The sequence below is a fragment of the Mauremys reevesii genome, linkage group 27, assembly GCF_016161935.1.
Source record: "Mauremys reevesii isolate NIE-2019 linkage group 27, ASM1616193v1, whole genome shotgun sequence".
In the NCBI taxonomy this organism is placed as follows: Eukaryota; Metazoa; Chordata; order Testudines; family Geoemydidae; genus Mauremys; species Mauremys reevesii.
This window is the reverse complement of record NC_052649.1, coordinates 2,232,136-2,254,262: the sequence shown is the minus strand read 5'-3', so window position 1 is coordinate 2,254,262 and position 22,127 is coordinate 2,232,136. Positions and strand designations below refer to the sequence as shown.

The 22,127-nt window shown below is 59.7% G+C and overlaps 1 protein-coding gene across 2 annotated transcripts; it reads right to left on the bottom strand.

Moving 5' to 3' along the window:
- Positions 1 to 559: 559 nt before the first annotated feature.
- ATXN7L3 (ataxin 7 like 3) lies at positions 560 to 21,011 on the bottom strand. Of its 2 annotated transcripts, none has more exons than XM_039516639.1 (14): positions 20,752 to 21,011; positions 17,323 to 17,434; positions 15,808 to 15,940; positions 11,309 to 11,480; positions 10,639 to 10,736; positions 9,815 to 9,837; positions 8,999 to 9,044; positions 8,409 to 8,440; positions 8,032 to 8,100; positions 6,932 to 6,975; positions 6,579 to 6,617; positions 5,594 to 5,727; positions 4,851 to 5,319; positions 560 to 1,716 (listed from the first exon to the last, which is right to left on the bottom strand). In XM_039516639.1, exons 2-13 carry the CDS (start codon positions 17,371 to 17,373, stop codon positions 5,171 to 5,173), a joined length of 990 nt encoding a protein of 329 aa, XP_039372573.1. In that variant the 5' UTR covers positions 17,374 to 17,434; positions 20,752 to 21,011; the 3' UTR covers positions 560 to 1,716; positions 4,851 to 5,170. The 2 variants fall into 2 exon arrangements, with proteins under 2 accessions (XP_039372573.1, XP_039372571.1); XM_039516637.1 differs by having other exon boundaries at positions 6,546 to 6,617; positions 20,752 to 21,007.
- Between the last annotated feature and the right edge of the window lie 1,116 nt (positions 21,012 to 22,127).

Below are 22,127 nucleotides of genomic sequence, written 5' to 3'. Positions count from 1 at the left end.
TTAAGCAGCACCCCTTCCCCCCAAAAAAACACTGGGCACAATTGAACAGGTATGAAAGTGCTTATGGATATACCTTATTCCACTTCCTGAGCAAGAATTAGCCATATTAGCATAATCAGATTCCCAGCAGGGCTTTCACTAGGATAACAATCTTGGTACAAAACCCACACCCTTACCTGAAGTAGTTATACTAGTGCAAAAAGCCTTTAGGGCAGGCCTCCGTCCTTGTGTGACGGTCACAGGAGATTAGCTTCTACTCTAAAAATCACAAGCAGCAAGTCTCTCAGGTCTCAGTGCATGACATCCCCCCGCCCCCGACAGTCCCTTCCAGTCCAGTTTCGCTACAAATGGTGCAAGCTGCCACACAAACTCCCATTCTTCCTCATGCAGTTTAACAGTTAGAGGTAAACTCTTGGGGGAGCGGGCAGCAGCTTGAATTTAAAAACAAAAACAAACCCACAGCTCTTATAACCATTACCACTCCCCCCCACAGCTGTAGTTCTGGTCAGAAGGGGAGACAGCTGCACTTCAGTGACATTACACAGAAAAGAGGCTTTGATACCAAGTCAAGATGCATTTTATTTACAGGGGCAGCCACAATCCACTAAGGGGAATACACAGATTTTACAAAGCTGGAACTACCTGTACAGGATGGATTACATATGCAAAAATAAAAATTTCAAGACCACAGTACAGTACTTACCCCACCTTCCCCCATGTGATCACCACCTGTGTCATTTCCCACACCCTGACAGCTGTGTTGAGGGACACAAATGGGAAGTCACAGGTGCAGGTTTTTATATTACCAATTAAAACCCTCCTCATGACCAGTATCATGATAGAACGCAGGGTTTCAAGTGAAGCAGGCTTACCTTACAAATAAAAAAGAAAAATTAAAAAAAGGGGACTGGGGGGGTGTGTGATACAGAGCCTGTGATTAAGAAAAAACCAAGCAGCCTGGATCATTCTCTCAGCAGCTGCACGTAAAACTCGAATGCAGCTGTGCTTCCCAAGGATTTCCACCAGCAGCTGCAGTCCGGGGTGCAGCCTGGGCTCCTTTGGGTTGTTTTCTCTTGGGTCTGGCTTTCTGAAGTTGCAGGCCTCAAGCGGTTCCTGTCCGCAATGTTCTGGTACCTCCATGGTAGCCACCGAGGCAGGGTAATTGACTATCAAACTGAGGAGGTAGACGTGCAGCCACGCTTAGAACTACCACGGTCCTTCTCTGCAGGAAGGGTTTTAGTCCCACCAATTAGGCAGGTTATTTTAAGATGCTGTGCAGGACAACGATATTAACCCTCCACTATCCACCTGCCTTCCACACACGGTGCTGTAGTGACCCACACGACACACATCAGCAACAAGCAGGTTAAGCCTAGAGGGAAAAGCCTGCTCCGTCCTGTCCCAGACCCCGCTGCCGACGTGGGGTTACAGCGGAGTGGACTTTCTTCCTTCCACCAAAAGAGCTAGAGCAACACACTGGCGCTGCAGGAGAACGGTCCAGGCCTGGACCCTCAAGGTTGTATTGTTCCTACTGTTGACAAGCCCAGATGCCACAGAAATGATCCTTTTAGGAGTCCCGGCTCGGGGCAAACGACAGCGGCTAGAGATGCTTGATTCAGAATTGCATGTAGGAGCCCCATGCAGCTATGCCCCAAAGCTAGCAGCATCGCTTCCACTCGAAGCCGCAGTGGTGCGAGGAGCCTGCAGCTACATCGACTGGAAAGACAACATGTAAAGAGACGTCAACCACATCCAGAGAGAGCTCGGACACCCCGTGCAGGTGCACCAGCAGGCAGGGCTTAAAATTACCATAAGCCAGGAGACAAACTGGAGACTGCGGCTGAGTGTCTCCCTGGCTCTGAGCTGGAGAAGCTGCATAGCTCAAAGGGAGGGAGGGCTACACTGTTCCCTTGTACAAGCAGCAAACGAGGTGCAGTGATCACCTCCACTAAGACTAGCCAGCTGGAGGAGAGAGCCGGTTGTAGGGGACAACCCAATCCCACACACTCGCAAAGCAGTTCATAGGGACACACAGGCAACCCTGTCATTCTAAAGCTCCGAGCCCCCATATGGTCCCAGCACACCCTGTCCAAGGGGGTGTTGGACTCACCAGCAGAGGGCACTGCAGGTCAGCGCCCAGTCCACAGGGTCAAATGCTTGTGTGTGTGACACCTGCCTCCAGCTCACACCCTGAATCTCTGCCACCCCTTTCATAAATTCAGCCACCATTCAAGACTATCATGATTTTTACCCTAGATTAAAAACTAGACTCCTTCCCTCCCCCAAGAAGGGCATGGGGATGAAGAGGCAACTTGATTAACCTACCTGCACGCAAGCCCAAATGGACACCTAACTTGGGGGGATTCCTCTCCCCTCCCTTAGAGATACACTTCCTCTTCCCCAGAGGCCTATTCTCTGCAGCCAGAGCCTGCCTTCTAAACACGTAATGGCAGGAGTTTAGGAGACAGAGAAGGGAGCACAGGTCAGAGTCTAGCTCAGAACAGGTTTCCTAGGGTCAGACAGGTGCATTTCATAAGTTACCTTAGCCAGGGAATCAGCAAGGCTGTTCGCACTATGGGCCTCAGTTCCTATTTGCCAGCCAGCAGAGCCACTGATCAGGGTTTAGCCATTTTCACCTTTCTGTGACGAGGCCGCGGCAATCTGGAGCAGACGTTCTGGGCCACTTACAGCCGATCGGCGCCTCAGGCGCTTGGAGGCTGTACTGGCGAGCCAAGAAACGCTGCATGGGAAAGGCTGGGTCTGCACCACCCCCCCGCCCCCCTTCGCAGGGAGCGACCCACGGAACAGAAGGAAGATGTAGCGAGACCAGAACCACAATAGGCAGAGCATGCACCTATGCAGGCCACTGGCCGCCTCTGACTGCAGCCGAGGCACATGGCCCTGTGCCACACACATCTGCTGAGTGTCAGAGGTGCCTCCCTCCACTCCCCGTCTCTAAAACCAGGGGGCCGCTCTCAATCTAGGGGTGTGCACCGGGCCTGCCTTGACCTGTAACATCAAGATGCAGCCCTCACCGTGACCAAGCAGCTGGCGCTGCATGAAAGCTCTGCTCAAAAGGATGCCCTTGGGTTCCTGCCCTTTCATTGAGGGCACCCCACTGGCCCCTCCAGTGCAGAGCAGAGCAGAGCAGCACACACGAGAGGGCTGGCTGAGTGCCACGGCTCCAACGGCAAAGCAAAGGAGAAACCTGGAGGTTTTCAGATGCTGATGGAACCTGCAAGACACCCGGATACAACCTCACTCACACACACACATGCACACACGCTGCCACCTGCAGGACAGAGATGTTCTCTGCGAGCAGGCCCGCACCACCGCTTGTCACCATTAGCAAAAGGCTCAGAAGCCAACCGCCACTTGAATTCTTCCCCCGACCGCAACAACAAAAATCACAGCAAGGCCTAGAAGAAACAAAAAGGAGCTGGCTCGGATCTCCGTCCCCTGGGAGGTTTGCTCTGCACGCACAGGCGGCACGGCCCAGCTGGCTGAGAGTTGCAGAGATGGAAAATTCAAGACAGACAGGAGAAAACCCACAAGACCAACAGGAGAAGCCCACTCGGGGTCTGGTTCCCGGTGTCAAGAAGCTCCAGGAAGATCAGAAGCCCAGAGGGGCCACCCAGCGATGAGAGGAAAATAAAGACACCTCCAAAATTGAAGCATTCGGTTTTCCAAGTCAGCAGGAAGCACCATGTGTCCTTGGGGGGGGGGGGGGGTCCTGCCCCGAACATGGGGCCTGGACTACACTTAGCACGTTCAGAGTGTGCGGGGGAAGGAGCTTGTCTCTAGCAAAGAGCAGCCCAAGCAACGTGATTCAGTGGGCACTCACTCGTCCCCTCCGAAAGCTCAAGGGGGAGGGGAGATGGGAGGCAGGGAAGGGGGAGGGTGCTAAGCTCTCCCCATCCCCGGTTTGTTTTTAAAGCAGTGAATCGTTCCAGCACCAGCCTCGCTGCTCAGAGACCGGTGCCGTGCCGGGAGCGAGAACACTGGCCCGGCAAAGAGCCCAGCAAGGCCCCACTGCCACCTTCCACTGTAGCAGCGGCAGGAGGGTCCCAACATTTCCCCAGCCAGCAGCTCCCTCCAATCACGGGGTACGACGGGAGCCCCAGGGCAACACTAGGCAAGGCAGAGCACGGTGATGGGACCCCCTGCCCCCCAGCAGGCGTGTACGCCCCCTACGGCACAGCAGCCTCGCCCCCCTGGCAGAACAAGCGCCAGCAACACCACGGAGCCAAGCAGCCGCAAGCCCAGCCAGGGCACTTCCCCATGCCAGGAGGTGCAGCCGGCTGAGGGGGATCCCACGGGAATGTGTGTCACCACCCAGCCTCCCCATACCCCGCAATCCTCACACAGCGCCCCGACAGGTGCCCGACCAGCGAGCACCCGCCCAGAGCAAGGCTGGCACGCGGCCATCGCCCTGCGGGGAGAGCGGGCCACAGCAGAGACATCAGATCACCCCCTCCGCTCTGGCACGCTGACCTGGCACCAGCCAGCCCCCTCCCCACCTGGGGGCGGAAGGAAGGAGGAAACACCCACCTCCCCAAAATGCCAAATCACGGCCCGGCCAGAAGTCACATGACAGAAGTAAAAGGGAAGGAAAGCAGAGGCCCTGGGCCCCTGGCACGGACCCTTGTACCAGCTCCTCCTCAGAGGCCAGCAGGGACAAGGCTTGGGGCCTTCTCCTCCCCTCAGATCCCCCGACTTCTCAGCTCGTCGGGGAGAGCAGGCAGGGAGGCTGCAGGGCTGGCACGGCCTGGCTCCCGCACCCCTCCTCTCCGGTGCCTCCCTTCCAGGCCCAGGGTGGGATCCGCTCAGTCCCCCCCCGCCACACACACCCGTCTCTAGTGTTGCCAAGCGACAGACGTCACCATATAGTCATGATTGGACATCCAGTAAAAAATCACAGAATAAATAGACATGGGGGAAGGGACATTTCAGCCATGCCCCCCAATCCCCACAGGCAGTGACGTCCTCCAGCTCCACAGCACCCCCTCCTGGAGACAGGTGCCCCCTGCACCCGCGCCGTCCGATTCCTGGAGACGGGGCCTCTCTCGTCAGTCAATGGCGCAGGGGGTAAGAGGCGTCGCCCGGCTCCCCCGGGTGCGATCAGAGTCAGGACAGGCCCGGCGCAGGGGCCGCCGCCCGCCCCCGCCCCTCAGTTGATGTCGTCGTAGATGCTAGGGGTGGGGGGCGCGGGCGGTTTGGGTTTCTTCTTCTTGCTGGAGCTGAGCCCTGGCGTGCCCCCCACCAGGCTCAGGTGCGGCTTCTTCTTTTTGGTTTTACGCGACTCCGAGTTGTTCGTACCTGGGCCGAAGGGAGAAGAGGGAACGTGAGCCGCGGGGGGCCCCCCCCACGTTCCCCCACCCCAAACCAAAGGGAAAAGCCCCACTCCCCAGAGACTCGGGGAGCAAGTTGTGGGGAAAGCAGGGGGGTTTCCCTACGAACTGGGGGGAGGGAGAGCAGCCTGCCCCTTCTCCCAAGGGCACGCTGGACCCGGGAGCTGTCCCGGTTCCTCGGGGCACTTCTCCCAGGACTCTGGCAGCCGGCTGAGTCCCTGCCCCCGGGCCCCAGTTCTTACTCGCTTTCGAGGAGGCCGAGTCGGAGGGCGAGATGTCCGAGGAGCCGTCCCACTGCAGCCGGCTCATGATGGCCTGGCTCTCCGCCACGTCAAAGCCCTCGTTTTCCACGCTGCCCTCTGCTTCCGGGAGCGAGCTGAGGGGGGCACACAGGAGAGGGGTCACAGCCTCCCACACATCCCTTAGCCGCACGCAACCCCCCCACCCCACATACTGCTTCTGAGCCCGCGCCCCACAAGGCAACGGGTTCCCCTGCAGCGCGAGGGGAGCAGGTCTCAGGGGGAGATGATGTGCCTGGCAGGCGCAGCCCCCCGACCCCTCCACTTCTGCTGGTCCATTTGTTTTGGCGTGGGGGTAACAAACAAGGGTGCTTTGGTTCCGAGCATTCCTCAAAGGGCCCCCCCGCCCCCCACCAGGCCAGCCCTTGGAGCCGGGTTTTGGCTGTGGCGGAAGCGGAGAGGCCACAGCAGCCCTGCCCTCAGGTCCTCCTGCCGCCCCTAGAGCCCGCCAGAATCAGCTCCTCTCTCTTCACACTGTGCTTCAAGCCTTCTGCTGCCCCCCCCGGCTTGGAACAGACTCCCTCCTTCCAGGAACCGAGCCCCCCCCGCCAGTCTCCAAAACCTCTCCCCTCCATGCACCTTCCTGAGCTACTGTGCCACGTCTCGGTCACCTGCCTCCAACCTGGGACGGACATTCCCCAGGGCCACCCACACGGCACGGAGCAAAGTCCCCACGAGACCTGGGGCTCCGGGCCTCACGCTCTGAGGGAGCCGCTGCCCTTCCTGCCTGCGCTCGGCTGAGGTCCAGAGACCCCACGCCAGGGCCTCGCTAAACGTCTCCTCGAGACGAGCCCGCCGGGGCCCAGAGAGCTGGCCCTGCATAGCCCGGCCTGGAGGCGGCAGGCCCCATCTCCCGTGGGCGCGCCTCGGCTCCCCTTTGTCTGGTCGCACTTACGCAGAGGGTCCAAGGAGGTAGACCCTGACTGACCTCCGCTGCTCGTCTGTATGCTGGGGGCAGCGCAGAGACCTGCGGGGATACAGGAGTTCAGAGGCCTGGAGCGCACAGCGGCTTTTGTTCCCCTTCCCTGTACTTTCCAGCCCTACCCTTGTTCACCGGCTGCACCCCGGAAAGTCACTCCGGGGTGCACTCCCTGCACCCCGGAAAGTCATGCTTGGCGATGGGGGGGGGTAGGGGGGATTCTTGCCAGTAACTCAGCAACAGCTGCTCCTAGGACAGGAGGAGACGACCCCCCCACCATGCAGTCCCAGGCTGCAGCGAGGCCAGCAAACTTTTCGGAGAGGCCCTGAGTAGGACACAGAGACCCAAGGCGGTGCTCTCACCTGGTGCACATCTTCTTGGTGTGTTCGGAGATCACCCCACATTGCTAGAGAGAAAACAGACGGGGTGAGCAGCCGGAGGTGTCCCAGCGCAGAGGTATAGCTACGTGGGGTTTTCAAACACCCTTAACATGGGACCTTCCTTGGCAACCAGAGAAACAAGGTTCCCCCTGGCAGCGCCGCCCAGAGGGGGGGCAAGTGGGGCAATTTGCCCCAGGCCCCCACAAGAATATAGTATTCTATAGTATTGCAACTTTTTTTTTTTTAAATGGAAGGGGCCCCCGAAATTGCTTTGCCCCAGTCCCCCTGACTCCTTTGGGCGGCCCTGCCCCCTGCTTCCAGGGGCAGCACAGCGCTTGAAAGATTTCACTCCCCAGGGCAACCTTCCATCTATGGTTCAATGCAGCCCTGTCTTCCCTAGTCTGCAGCAGGGCAGCCCTAGTGCCTCTGCTGCTGCTGCTAAGAGTATTCCCCAAGCAGCGGCAGCGTGAAACCAACTAGACTGGTCAGTTTTGCTGCTGCTATTCCCAGCCCAGCAGGTAACAGCGGCAGGGGTAAGCAGCAAGACATCAATTTCATTGCTGCGGAGGCAGGTAGAGTTTGAGCAAGGAGCAATGCCCAAGAGGAAGGACTGGGGGTGGGGGACGGACGGACAGACTCCAGACACAGGAGTAGCCAAGACCCCCATCCCATGCAGTCAGGAAGCTGAGGGCAGGCAATGTAGCTGCAAGTTTATCACATGCTTCCTAGCTACAGGCTGATATTGAAGATACCAGCGAAAAACTCCGGGGGATGGCGAAGGAGGCGTGGGGATTTTTACTTGGACAATCTCCCTGGACCCTAACTCATGGGCTCTGTATCCCGCGAGCAGGAACGACTGACTCTCAGGAGCCTTGGCGCAACCTAGCAACGTTCCCCGCACTCCCTGACTAGCTGTACTGCTGAAGCCCCAAGCAGCGTGGAAAAGCCACGCAGCAGCTGCAGAGCAGCGCTGTCAGGCCACAACGCAGGTCAGCGGGGACGGAACCCAGGAGCCCTGGCTCCCAGGCGGGGCGAGATTCCTTTCCGTCGCCGGCAGAGCTCCGTCCCAAGGGGCTACTCACCGTGGTGAGCAACGAGCGGAGCTCCTCGGGACCCAGCGTTTCGTAGTTGATTCCAGAGGAGTTGCTGTACTGCAGGGAGACACGAGGGTGACTGAATGTCACAAGCGCCGCGTGAGATCACTCTACCGCCTAACCCCGATCAGGGCCCCAGAGCTGTGGAAACCAGCCCCGGCCTGAGAGCGTTTCAAATCTAAATACACCAGATGAGAGGCGAGAGGGGAACTGAGGCACAGGGAGGGGAGGTGACTTGCCCGTGGTCACCCAGCAAGCTAGTGGCAGACCTGGGAATAGAGTCCAGGTCTTCTGAGTCACAGGCCAGCACTCTACCCACCAGGCCATGCTGTCTCCCCCTGACATGGATTCACACCTACACTCACCTTAAAGGGATCCGAGTTCCCGCTGAGCTCCCCTGAAAAGAGGACGAGATGGTGAGACGCGTGACGCGGCCGCCTGTCACTTCTGGCAAAGGGAGCGATGGGGACTCCAGCGCCAGCCATGCTCCCACCCTCCCTGCCCGCAGCCTGGAGAGCCACCGAGCAGCCTCTCCTCGGGCAGCCCTGCGCACGTCCCCAGGGTGCTGGACGGAGCCCCTAGGAAGCCAGTCCCTGCCCCAGGGACCTTTGTCTCAGCCAGGCACAGGTGGGGGGGCGGGAGAGCTTGGGAGGGGCTCCCAGGAGAAGCGGGTTTAGGGGGCGTGAGAGAGGCCTGTGGGGGAAAGGGGGATGGAGGACCCAGCATGCAGAGGAGGAGTCGGGAACAGCGGAGTGAGCAACGGCAGAGCCTCCAGCTGGGCATGGAAGGAAAAAGGAAGCCAGCGAAAGGGCAGCGGGGGCATTCGGGAAAGGTGCCGGGCAGCAGCAAGAGGTGCCCGGCAAACCCCGGCAGTGGGGAGCGCCAGCCCCCCGGCAAGGCCAGCTGGCCTAAGCCCCGCCCCCTCGCCAAGGTGCCCCGCCCCCCGGCCGCTTACCATTTTTGTGTTTTAAGGATTTCGATCTCCGGGGCGAGTTGGGGTTCTGGAATAAGACAGAGACAGACGCTTTGGGGAAGAGGAAGAATGAAGCGGGGTCTGAATGCACCTTGCCCGTCCCCTGGATACGAACTGCCAGCTGCCAGCCCCTGGGATCTGGTCATTCACACCCACAACCCTCACCCTGGTTATTCAAGGGAACGCGCTCACCCGGGACCAGAACAAAAGGGGCCAGCAAGCCAGCCGCTGATGCCAGGGGCTTCCCCCGCTCGCAGAGCTGCTGTGTCCTCGCACCCTTAACGGCTTCCTTGCAACTCACCCCCCATTGACCTCACTGATCCCTCTTCCCCGCTCTGCACTGACCTCTCCTCCCCGACAGAGCCAGCCGTGCAAACGTGGCGCTAACCAGCAACGTTCCTGGGAGCAGGCGGCCTCCCAGAGCAGCCCGTGCCCAGGCGCTGCAGCCCCGTGGAGGGAACTGGCCCTGGCCGCCGTAGCAGAAAGCGCTGGGGCAGCGCACACAGAAAGTCTCGCTCCCTGATGCGGCCACAGGTGCAAACGGAGCATGGCCTCCCCCCCCCGCAGCGAGCAATGAGCCGAGCTGCCGGCCGCTCCCTGCGCCCGGGATGGGCACTGGAGACACCATGGGGCATGCAGATCAGGGCAGGGCCGTGCTCCAGAGCCAGCCTCCCCTTGCCCCGCTGCCAGTCCGTCCCCTGCAGACCTCACGCACCTGACCCCAGCCTGCGTCCCGGAGCTCACAGCTGATGGTTCTCCTCCCCCGACCTCACATTCCCTGGCCCACCCAGGACGTACCTTATCGGATTTCCTCTTCTTTGCTAGGAAGGGAGGAGACAGGAATAACGTTCTTTAGCCTGAACAGTGCCACCATCACAACATCCAAACCAACCTCGGCGCCCGTCCCCTCCAGGGGCAGGAGAGCCCACCCACGCTGCTTTGCTTTAACCCTTTCGGCGCCAGCCCGCCCCACCCCCCTGCAGCAGCCCTGCTCCTCCAAGGGCTTCGGGCAGGCGAGGCGGCTCCCGAGGGGCACGAAACACAGCCGCAGCCTCTCTCGCTCTGCCAGGTACTCGATGCGCCTCTCGGCCCGGCGTCCCCGTGGCCAACAGACTCCCCGGCTGCCCGAGGCCGTTGGGTAAGCGGTAGAGACGGGCCGGGGTGCAGGGGCCAGAACCAGAGCCGGGGGGCACCGGAAAGAGGCCGCACAAAGACCACCCCCAAGCGGGGAGCTATGCGAGATTATTTCCCCAGCCCCCCACGGAGAGGCAAGACAGGCTTGTGGTGGTGGCTGTGGGCTGGGACGCAGGAGATTGGGGATCACTTCCTGGCTCTGCTCCAGACCCCCCCCCAATGACCTTGGGCACGAGGGGCTGGGACCAACGTCTGCCCCACTGATGAGCAAGTCATGGGCAGGCCCCTCAGTGGGGGTGCCAGGCTTAAGGCATGGGGGGTAGGAACCCCATTACCTCTCACCATGGCTCCCCGGGGCAGGTCTTTCACAGCCCAGCCCACTGGGTGTCAGGGGTGGAGTGATCCGGCCCCTTACCGCACAAAGACGGATACGCGGTAGAGGAACCTCCCACCCACTCGCCCCGCACCTACACCCCCAGCCCCGCTACCTTTCTTCTCCGAGCCATAGGACCAGTCGTTATCGTTGATGTCGTCGTTGTCCTCTTGGTCGCTCTCGGATTTGTTCATGTTGTTGCTGCTAGCGATCCTGTTGGGGGGGGGGGGGAGGGAGGGGAGAACAGATGTGAGGGCACTTGGCTCCGGAGGCCTGCCCCCCAGCCCCCAGCAGACGGCCAGAGGTAGAGGGACACCCAGCCACCCCACAAAACTCCACATCCACAGAGACCAGAGGGGGAAGGAGCATCTTGAGCAACAAGCCAACTGCACGGGGGTGGGGGAGGGGGGCTAAACATGGTGCATGGAAGTTTAAAAAATTAAGGTTTTACAAAAAAAAAATGTTCATTGCAATTGGGGAAATAGGAGTCAGGACTCCTGGTTCTGTTCCTGATTTGGGGGGCGGCGCCAGGGGCCAGCAGTTAGCAAACCAAGAGGATCGAGACTCTTGGGTTTTGTTCCCAGCTCAGAGAAGGGAGGGTGGCCTAGTGGTTAAGTCAGGACTCCTGGGTTCCACACCCAGTTCTGCCACAGAGTCACCAGAACGCCCTGCTAAGTGTCCCCAGGCCTCGGTTCCCCCGAGTGGGGATACACGCGTTGCAGGGCGCGGGCGCGGTGTCCATGACCCCTTCGCGGTCCTGTCTCCCAGCCCCCGCCCGCCCTCACCTCCTGTTGGCGATCCGGCTGCTGTTCCGGCCCATCCCCAGGCACTTCTCCAGGTGGGGGGCGAAGCGGGAGGCAGCGATGCTGCGGCTGCAGTTGGGACACACGCACTCCTTGTTCTTCCACTGGTTGTAGACCTGGCCGAAGATATCCACGCCGGGCTGGTCCACGATTTCTGAGAAAGAGGGGGGCACGAGCGTCAGCCCTTCCGGTGCCACGGGGCAGGTACGGACCACCTCCGCGGGGGGGGAAATCAGCTTCCACCGCCATGTCCCTGAGCCCTCACGCCCACCGCACAACGCTCCAGCTTGCTCGGAGAGGCTCCACGACAGCCCAAGCTTCACCCGCCTCACCAGCAAGCCAGCACCAGGCCCTGGAGATACCGAGAGCCCCCTGCTCCCACGGACTCTGAGCAGACTCAGGACACAGAGCAAGTTTGATTTCTCTAGGCATCCAACTCCACCTGGGAATATGTACAGCACCTGGCACCATGGGGGCCACTCGCAGGATGAGCCGGCCCTCTAAGGGGGTGGGGCTCTGCCGCATGCGTGCTGGGCATAGCCAGGATTAACACAAGGGCTGCAGGATGGGGAGCATGCGATGACCAGCCAGGCCTGCCGAGGATACCAGGGCAGCCTTGCGAGTGAGCGTGGGAAGAACAGCCAGGAAAGGGCTACTGGAAAGGCCTGGCTAGGCTGAGGAACCCTCCAGAGCTCCTTGGCAGAAACCAGCCTCCCAGGATTAACTGGGGAGGGAGGGGAACCGAGGCAAGAGGGGGCCCCCCAAAGCCCGCCTGGAAAAGCGCCGCTCCAGAGCCCAAGCTCAGTCAAGGCTCGTACGCGAATACGGATACGTAGCATTAGGGTGGCAGAATCCAGCTCCCCTCTCCTGCGGCAGTCGCAGGGGAAAACGACAGTAACATCAGTAGCTGGGACCCCAAGGAGCCGTGTGCTGAGAAGAGGCTGGTTTTACACAGTCACTTGTCTGATTACAACAAAAACTCCCCTTCCACCCTCACTAACAAGGTCAGTTTATGAGCCAGTCCCCAGACAGGCCCCCCGCCCCATTTTGAGGCTACAGACGTGGAGGTTTTCCTGCAAGAGCCCCCCAGCCCCCCAGCGAGGCCGATCCTATTAGCACAGCCAATGCCCTGCACGTATTGATGCCTCCAGGTGACAATTGGCCCTAGATTTTGTCAGGCAAATGAAAGTTTCACCGAAAGGCCAAGTCTGAGGTTCAGATACGTTTCTATTGTCTGACCCTCCGCTACCCTAACCAAGCCCCCCTGAGTTGGTTGAGCGCGTTAAGGTTTCTACGTAACCCAATATGAAGCGGCACACTTGGGAATCTCTCTTTAAGCCAGTTTCTCACTTCCCGTCAGGAAGAGGGTGAAGGGGGACCGGCGCAGGAGCTCAACCTGACTGCAAACACGTCACACTTAATAAACACGCTGTCAGTGAAGACAGGCAGATTTTTTGGGGATCTTTCCCCTCCCACCCCCACAGGCCCATCGCTCTGTGGCATGGAACCCAGGAAGCGAGTGCGCTGATCAGCCGAGCCACGCAGCTGCCTGGAACAGCTGCAATGAGTGACGGCTTAGAGCAGGGGTGGGCAAACCTTTTGGCCCGAGGGCCACACTGGGGTTGCAAATCTGTATGGAGGGCCGGGTAGGGAAGGCTGTGCCTCCCCAAACAGCCTGGCCCCCACCCCCTATCCATCCCTCACACTTCCTACCCCACCTCAGAACCCTCAGCCCATCCAACCCCCCTGCTCCTTGTCCTCTAACTGCCCCCTCCTGGGACCCCCCCGCCTCTAACTGCCCCCCGGGACCCCACCCCCTAGCCAACCCCCCCTGCTCCCAGTCCCCTGACTGCCCCAACCCCGATCCACACCCCTGCCCCCTGACAAGCCGCCCCAGGACTCCCATACTTATCCAACACCCCGCCCCGGTCCCTCTTCCCGACCACCCCTGAACCTCTGCCCCATCCAACCGCCCGTTCCCTGTCCCCTGACTGCCCCCAGAACCCCCCAGCCCCCTTACCATGCCGCTCAGAGCAGCATGTCTGCCAGCCGGGCTGCCCGGAGCTGGACATGCTGCTGCTCTGCTCGGCAGGAGCGCACACCCCCACCGCCCAGAGCGCAGCCCACGCAGGGGAGGGGCCGGGGGCGAGCCCCCCTGGCCGGGAGCTCAAGGGCCGGGCAGGACGATCCCGCGGGTCATCGTTTGCCCACCTCTGGCTTCGAGGGACTCCAGCGGTTTGAAAAACGCTGCCTCTCTCTGCTGTCTGTACCTGGCACAATACCACATCCCGAAGGCCACTCTGCAGCCTGAGCAACTCACAGGTTTTGTACGGATACAACTACGGCGTGCAAACTTTAACCAGCCTAGTTACACTGGTGCAAGCCCTGGTGCGGAGACAGTGAAACTGCCCGCACTGCTTCTTCCCCTTCCTGAACCAGATCAGCTACACCCATCAGGCGAGGGATTTCCAGCAAAGATAAGGAGGTGTTAGTACCATTATACAAGGCACTGGGGAGACCTCATCTGGAATCCTGTGTGCAGTGCTGGTCTCCCATGTTTAAGAAGGATGGATTCAAACTGGAACAGGTTCAGAGAAGGGCTACTAGGATGATCCGAGGAATCAAAGAGCTTGGCTTGTTTAGCCTAACCAAAAGAAGGCTGAGGGGAGATACAATTGCTCTTTATAAATATATCAGAGGGATAAATATCAGGGAGGGAGAGGAATTATTTAAGCTTAGTACCAACGTGGACACAAGAACAAAGGGATATAAACTGGACATTAGGAAGTTTAGACTTGAAATTAGACAAAGGTTTCTAACCATTAGAGGAGTGAAGCTCTGGACCAGCCTTCCAAGGGGAGTAGTGGGGGCAAAAGACATATCTGGCTTCAAGACTAAGCTTGATAAGTTTATGGAGGGGATGGTATGATGGGACAGCCTAATTTTAGCAATTAATTGATCTTTGATTATTAGCAGGTAAATATGCCCAGTGGTCTGTGATGGGATGTTAGATGGAATGGGATTTGAATTACTACAGAGAATTCTTTCCTGGGTGCTGGCTGGTGAGTCTTGCCCACATGCTCAGGGTTTAGCTGATCGCCATAGTTGGGGTCGGGAAGGAATTTTCCTCCATGGCAGATTGGCAGAGGCCCTGGAGGTTTTTCACCTTCCTCTGCAGCGTGGGGCACGGGTCACTTGCTGGAGGATTCTCTGCACCTGGAGGTCTTTAAACCACAATTTGAGGACGTCAGTAACTCAGACATAGGTTAGGGGTTTGTAACAGGAGTGGGTGGGTGAGATTCTGTGGCCTGCGTTGTGCAGGAGGTCAAACTAGATGATCATAATGGTCCCTTCTGACCTTAAAGTCTATGAGTTTAGCTACAGCAGCTTTACACCGGGATCGCTGCATGCATACGAGGGAGGCTGCGGCCCCTTGAGCGTCTAGTGCAAGTGGAACAATTCTTATGCTTAGCCAAGGCCAAACTCACAGGAGTTGGAGGAAAACAAGGATTAGATGACAACCCTCCTGCTCCAGGGCAGAAAGCAGCTTCTAATGAACAGGGTCAGGAAAACATTTTCCTCGTGGGCAGGTTATCCCGTAACTGCCTCCTGCAGCGGTTTCTTGCACCTTCCTCTGAAGCAGCCGGTGCTGGCCAAGGTCAGGGACAGGATACTGGTTTAGATCAGTGGTTCTCCACCGGGGTACGCAGAGGTCTCCCGGGGGGGTACGTTAACTCACCTAGATATTTGCCTAGTTTTACAACAGGCTACATAAAAAGCACTAGCGAAGCCAGTACTACAATTTCACACAGACAATGACTTGTTTATATTGCTCTCTCTACACCGAAACGCAAGGACAATATTCCTATTCCGATGGATTGATTCGATAATTATATGATCAAAATGAGGAAGTCAGCAATTTTTCAGTACTCGAGGCTGTGACACTTCTGTCTGTTTAGGTCTGATTTTGTCAGCAAGTAGTTTTTAAGTGAGGCACAACCTGGGGGCACGCAAGACAAAGCCGACTCCTGAAAGGGGTCCAGCAGTCTGGAAAGGTGGAGAGCCCCGATCTAGACGGGCCATTGATCTGATCCAGGATGGTTCCCTGGATCCCGACTGGGTGCCATCCCCCGTCTTTTCCAAGTTCGCTCACTCCGCACGTGGAGCCGCCCTCCGCGTCCGGCCAGTTTACCCTGTCGCTGGGTAGCTCCGTCTCTCCCTTGCTAAACAGGCCCTTTCAAAGCTCAATGAGGGAGCAGACCAGACTCAAAAGTGACCTTCAAGGGCATTTCTGGAAGCATCAGGCTTTGCCATCTGAACGAGCCTCATCAGAAACCGGATCCCGGCTTTCAGTTTGCCATTTCTAAAGAGCCAAGTTGGCATGTCCCTTTAAATCCTCCTAGGATGCCCCTCCCGGTTCTGCCCCCCTTAAGCCCCAGGAGGGGGAAGGGAGCAGGAAAGGAGCCCTAGCGGGAACTCACCAAAATCCTTCATGCTGTCGGGGTCCGTGTCGTCCAGGAAGAAGTAACCGCACTTGACTGCCCGATGCACCTCGAAGCAGAGCCCCAGGCAGGCGTCTTCGACCAGGTCCGTGTAAATCTCGTGAGCGATGGCCTGGGGCCCAACAGAGCCGGGGAGAAGCAGCAGGGAGGGAGACCCAATTACATCCCGCCAGGTGAAATTACCCCCCTGCCATTTTCAACAACCCATGCCATGACAGCCACCCCATGCTGCCTGAGACTGCAACGTTTTAGATACCTAGCGAGGAGCTTAACTGCCCCTACTCACACCCCCTCCCCTTGCACTGTATCCCAGAGCAACTGCTGCCACCTTTCCTGAGCGTGTTTTCTGCCCGTCCCAGCAAACGCCACAGTGCTGGAGCAGGCACCCGCTTGAGGCAACGCAGGGCCCAGCTGCACGTGTTCTCCCACCCGAGGCTGTCGCCGCTTTACCCCCAGCCACGGAGGTATAAGGGGGGGGCGGGGGTCTGGGATCAGGGAGCTTTCCCTGCTCTCTTCTTCCAGAAGACAACAGAAGGGGCCGAAGCCAGCGCAGAGGAGCTACCCTGGGAAATCTCCTGGCTCTCAGCTCTCCCCACAAGACAGCAGCCTTCTGGCTCGATCTTCCTCCTCCTGGGATGAAGTAGCACGGTCTGGATGTACCCACGTCCTGCTGCAAACCCAGCCCCTCCCCCTCCTAGAGGGGTCCGTTCAGGATGGGCAGAATCGGGGGCCCAATGAGGTGGATTCTCGCGCCCCCACCCCCATCCGTGGCTTCCACTTAGACCTGGACACATGGCTGCTTCCTCACTAACACTGCAAGGAAGGAGAGAGACTCCGCGCCTGCACCCTGAAAGAGGGGTCCCTCCTCTCCACAGGAATCCAGCAGGCACTGCCCACTGCAAGGCTGCCCCCCCTCCAACAAGCCAACAGGTTTTTCCCCAGGACAGCCCTGGGCGCACGTGTAAAGCTGTGGGCCCGTTCTTTCCCCTTCCCTAGGCAAGGTGCAGAATTCGGTTTCCCTGGCGTTCCCTCTGCCACACCCTCCGACTTAGTGTCCTTGGTTTCCCAGCGATTTGCCACATCCCTCCCCTTGGGTGCACCATAAAGGGGTCAAAGGCCAGCACTGTAGGAATCCACATTCCTGGCGTTTCAGGACCCACCAGTCAGGCTTGGCTCTTCCCAGCATCACCCCCAGGAATAAATTCTAGCTCCGCCATCCCTTGCATCCCCAGGGTAGCATCCGTGCAGCTGTGCTCAGGCTGCGGCTAATACAGCTTGGAATCCCGTTGGCTCTGCAGGGCTGAGAGTGGCGGCAAAGACCCGCCTTGCTCACTGATCAGCCAGCAGATCTGCCTGCTGCATGGCGCGAGAAGGGGACAGTTCTGCACAGAGTAAAACGGCCTCATTAAATCCTGAGGTCAGGATGGCGGGAAGGATTCGCCAAGGGAACGTGGCTCTCTGGAGTCCTGCAGGTCCCGGCTCACTCCCGCTTACCTCCAGCTTGCTGTTATCCAGGCCAGACAAAGACATTTCCTCCATTTTCATTTGCAAACGCTAGTGGAAAAGACGCTTGGAAGGCACATAGCCTAGGCAGGCTGGGAGGCCGCTGCACGGACAAGAGGAGAAACAAAGTCAGCGCTTGAGATCACCGTCAAACCCCACTCAAGAGCGCCCGCTGCCCATTTGGCCACGCAGGGAAGCCCCATCCGGCGGCTCATGTGAGAACATACCACAGAGACAACCCTGCACTGGCCAGAGGGGGACAGACGGACTAGATCAGCGGACAGGGGACACAGGAGGCTCCGTTTCCCGGCACCGGTGCACGGCCAGTGCCCGCATCCCGACCGGGCCACACCTCCGCCCATAACCACGTTTGGACCGTTCCCAACCAGCCCCACGTGCTAGTCAGAGGGCGCCGGGGTCGGCAGCCAGTTCTGATGCAAGGAGCTGGAATGGGATGGCAGGGTACAGCTGTAAGGAAAGCAGGGTCTGCCACCATTATTATTTTCTCTGACCGTAGCATCAAGGACCAGGCCCCTGCCCTGCCAGGCACTGGGCAGACTAGCACAGTGGCCTGAAAGCAACAGACACCAGTGCTTTGTGAAGTAGTTCTGGGTCACAGGAGCTTGTCCGGGAAACGAGAGCTGCTCACCAAACAGACCCTCCTCCCTTTGGAAGGCCTGTGAAAATAACACCAGAGCCCCGGTTTTCCTTGGCATCAGCAGGCAGACCCCTATCGATTCGGGTGAAAAATAAGCAAACTGGAAGGGGAAAAACAGGGGACACGCGGAGCCCCTGGCATCTACTTAGCAGACCAGTTGGCTTCCACCAGGTCTGTAATTGTCTATAGATCAAAGCACCGGCAGATGGCAGCCATTAACACATTCCAGCACCCCAGGTCGGCTCTGCCCATCCTCTCAACAGAGGTTAGCACGGACACCCTTCCCGCCCAGATAGGAAATAAAGGAGGGATGGGGGGGGCAGTCCCTGGCATGAGGGAGGAGGTGTGGGGGGTTGCAGGGAGCCCCCAAAATAGAGGGGGATGACAGGGCAGCACACAAAGACCTTGGCAGGGAGCGCGAGGGGCGGAGAGCGCAGGGATGCGACAAACCCCCCCGTGTGCAAGACGAAGTCAGCCCCTCGTTTGTAAAGCGATTAATGGCATTTCAGGCAGGCAACTATTTCACAGCAGGTGTTTTCTCCAGTCCCTAAATCACCATCACCTCTTCCTCCAAGCCCTGGGTTAGGGGATGTGCAGGACAGACAGCACGGCCCAGCAGCACCCAGGGCGCTGGAGTGGGACTCAGGAGGCCAGTTCTAGTCCCAGCTCTGCCACTGCTGCGCCACCTTGGGCAAGTCACTTCTCCTCTGCGTCTGTTTCCTCTCTCACCCTTTGTCTGTCTTTTCTATTTGCACCGCGAGCTTTTTTATTAATGCTACCACTACCGCTCACCTCTGAACAGTAGAGTTCAAAGGTCAGTATCATTCTCCCCATTTTTCAGATGGGGAAACTGAGGCACAGAGCGGCAAAGTGACTTGCCTGAAGTCACCCAGCAGGCCAGGAACAGAGGCATGACTGTAATACAAATAAAGAACAGGACCCCAAAACACAGCTCCAAGCGTGACACTCAAGTCAATCATCCCGAGATGCCAAGCCTCAGGTCAGCGGGCTGGTGGAGTCACAGAGCTCTGGTGTTTCATTAGCTAGAAATGCAGCCTCTCCCCGAGGCCAGTTCAGATAAACAGGGCCTCTCCCAGGCAAGCAGAGCCCCAGTCTAGGAAAACAACAATCCTGACACGGCGGAGAAGGTAAAGCGGAGCAAGGAGAGAGACCACAGTCCTCGGGCCCTGCGCCAGGACACGGCACCTTAGCCGGCAGAGCCGGGACAAGAGCAGCAGCGGGCTGAGACACGCCGCGAGACAGCCTCATCCCAGGAAGCAGCAAGCGCCGTGGAGAACAGGGCTCTCCTTCCACCTTTCCGCACCAGCAGCCCTGCCAACAGCTACCAACCCCACTGGGGCACCCGCAGCAGAGGGCATCTCTGTCTGCTGGAGTAAACTCAGCTGGGCAGGAGAAGGCACTGCCAGGGGCCCGCACTGCTGCCCCTGCTCTGTTAGCACCTTTCCACGTCTGCACCCCCTGCAAGAGCCATGGGGCAGAGGCATCACCACGGGCTATTCAAAGGGAAGTCGGGGTGTTTCCAGCTTTTGGGAAAAGTCAACATCGAGCTGCCTCTCCCCACACCCCGCTTTGGAATAATCCACCCAGAGGAGCATGGCAGGAGGCCCCCTGGCTTCCCACATCAACTAGAAGCAATTCTGCTGCATCACCTTCCCCAGGAACAGATGCACCTGAGATCATAGGAGTTTGACAGGTGTTAAGCGTGTGTGTGTGTGTATGAGATAAATGAATATGATATTAAAAGAGGGCAGCCTGGGGAGCTACACCTCTCCCCCACCCCCATGCACACACCCAGTAAATAACCGAGCCATCCAGTTAGGAGCCATATTGCCAGCTTCTGCATCATGCCAATGGCAGGATAGGATAGCGCAGGCCTGCGGAGGTCCCTACCCCACCTTTCAGGGGTTCCAGAAGCAGCCCCACGGGGGCCCTAGATTTCCTGCACTCTCAGGGCTTGTGGCGGGGGAGAGCTCCCACCTCCAGGCCAGAAAGAGGAAATACCGATTTCAAAACTGGCTTCTTCTCTTTCTAAGCCCCACTGTGCACCTCTGCCAGTGCAGCCCCCTTGGAGAGCAGGGAGCGGCTTGTGGACACAGGGGGATGGGTCCAAAGAACAGACCAACTCCCAGGGTCTGCCAACAGTTGGGGGCTCTCCCTAACTGCCTAGTGTTAGCAGCAGCCTCTTAACACCAGGCCCGTGCAAAGCTTGATTCGCTTGACAAAAGGAAGCGAGACACTGAGCTGGCACCAGGGTCCTGCCCCTCCCAAGACCCCTCTGAAGCCAGGGAGCCAGATCCCAGCAGGCGGAGGCTGCTGCCAAGCAGGATCAGGCCCGCACCCCACGATTCAGAGCTGCTGCCACACTGGGGCGGATGCTGCGTGGCCCCTCGCTGAAGGGCGGGGGGGTGCAAAAGAGAGGAGCCCCCCCCCAGCCCAAATTAGCTTCCGCTCTCCTCAGAGGCTTGCTGTGGAGTGTGCCCCCCCCCCCGACCAGCATGTGTCAAGTGAAGGCCCAGCCCCAGCCCCCATTCACTCCCCCTCCTCCATGTGCCTCGCAGGATGGGTCCCTGCCCCCCCACAGGCCCCCGCCCCGGGCGAGCCTCTCCCCCACTGAGCGCCGACCCAGTCCCCCCCCGACTCCGGTCCTCCCCGCCACCCCATCTCCGCCCCACGCCCCCTCCCCCTTCCCCACTTCCTCCTCCCCCCACCCCTCCCCCAACGCCCCTCCCCCGGCTACTCACCCCGGCTGTGCGGAAGACGCGGGGAGGGAGGGAAGGTGGGGTCGCTCGAGCCGAGCTCCCCGCTAGCAGCAGCGCCCGCCCCGCTCCCGGCTCCCCATGCCCGGCGGCGCCTCCCCGGGCACATTCAGCGGGCGGCAGCCCCGGCCATGGCCCCCTGGCCCCCAGGCCGAGCGGATCCCCCCGGCCGAGCCGCCCGCGCAGGCTGGGAGGGGGGGACTCAGCCCGGCCCTAGCGCGCCCTCCGCCCCTGCGGCGGCAGCAGCATTTGCAGGCGCTAGGAGGGGAAGGGGGCGGCTTTTGCCTGGTGGCGCAACCTACAGTGCTAGGCCGAGGCCGAGGCGGGGCTCGGCCCGGCCGCCAATGGGCGGGCGAGGCCGCGAGCCGGCAGCCAATCAGCGCCGCCGGCACCTTTTTCACGCTGCTGTGCGCCGCGCGGGGCTGGCTACATTGTTGCAAGGCGGAGAGTGTCAGAGGATTCCAGGGAAGGAGGAGGAGGGGCTCGGAGCGGGCAGCTCACAAAGGGGCCGTGGGGGCGGGGCTGCCCGCCTGCTCCTCCCCGCACCTGACTGCCTGCTGCCCCCTCCTCCAGGGAGCCCCCTCCCCACACCTAACTGTGTGCTCCCCCCTCCTCCAGGGATCCCCCTCCCACACCTGACTGCCTGCTGCCCCCTCCTCCAGGGATCCCCCTCCCACACCTGACTGCCTGCTCCCCCCTCCTCCAGGGAGTCCCCTCCCCACACTGAACTGCTCCCCCCACTCCTCCAGGGAGCCCCCTCCCCACACCTGACTGCCTGCTGCCCCCTCCTCCAGGGAGCCCCCTCCCCACACTGAACTGCTGCCCCTCCTCCAGGGAGCCCCCTCCCCACACTGAACTGCTGCCCCTTCCTCCAGGGATCCCCCTCCCACACCTGACTGCCTACTGCCCCCTCCTCCAGGGATCTCCCTCCCACACCTGACTGCCTGCTGCCCCCTCCTCCAGGGAGCCCCCTCCCCACCCCTAACTGTGTGCTCCCCCCTCCTCCAGGGATCCCCCTCCCACACCTGACTGCCTGCTGCCCCCTCCTCCAGGGAACCCCCGCCCACACCTAACGGCCTGCTGCCCCCTCCCAGGGAAGCCCCTCCCACACCCGAACTGCTGCTCCTCCCTCCCAGGATCCCCTCCCACACCTAACTGCTCCCCCCACTCCCAGAGGGATCCCCCTCCCCACACCTGACTGCTCCCCCCACTCCTCAGGGATCTGCCTTCTTGCCCCGTCCCATCCCCTCAACATGCCTGCGACCCCCTCCTCATTTGTCTGTGTCCTCCCTCTCCTACCAGGCTGCCGACTCCCCTCCTCAGGGTATCCCTTTTCCCCATGTCAGCCTCCTGTCACCTCC

Excerpts from the sequence above, each read along its gene's own strand:
- ATXN7L3 (XM_039516637.1), bottom strand. The coding sequence starts at position 17,373 with ATGAAAATGGAGGAAATGTCTTTGTCTGGCCTGGATAACAGCAAGCTG. Across the intron at positions 8,101-8,408 it reads GGAACTCGGATCCCTTTAAG|TACAGCAACTCCTCTGGAAT; the intron begins GTGAGTGTAGGT and ends GTCTCCCTGCAG. Across the intron at positions 6,976-8,031 it reads TCCGCTCGTTGCTCACCACG|CAATGTGGGGTGATCTCCGA; the intron begins GTGAGTAGCCCC and ends TTTTCTCTCTAG.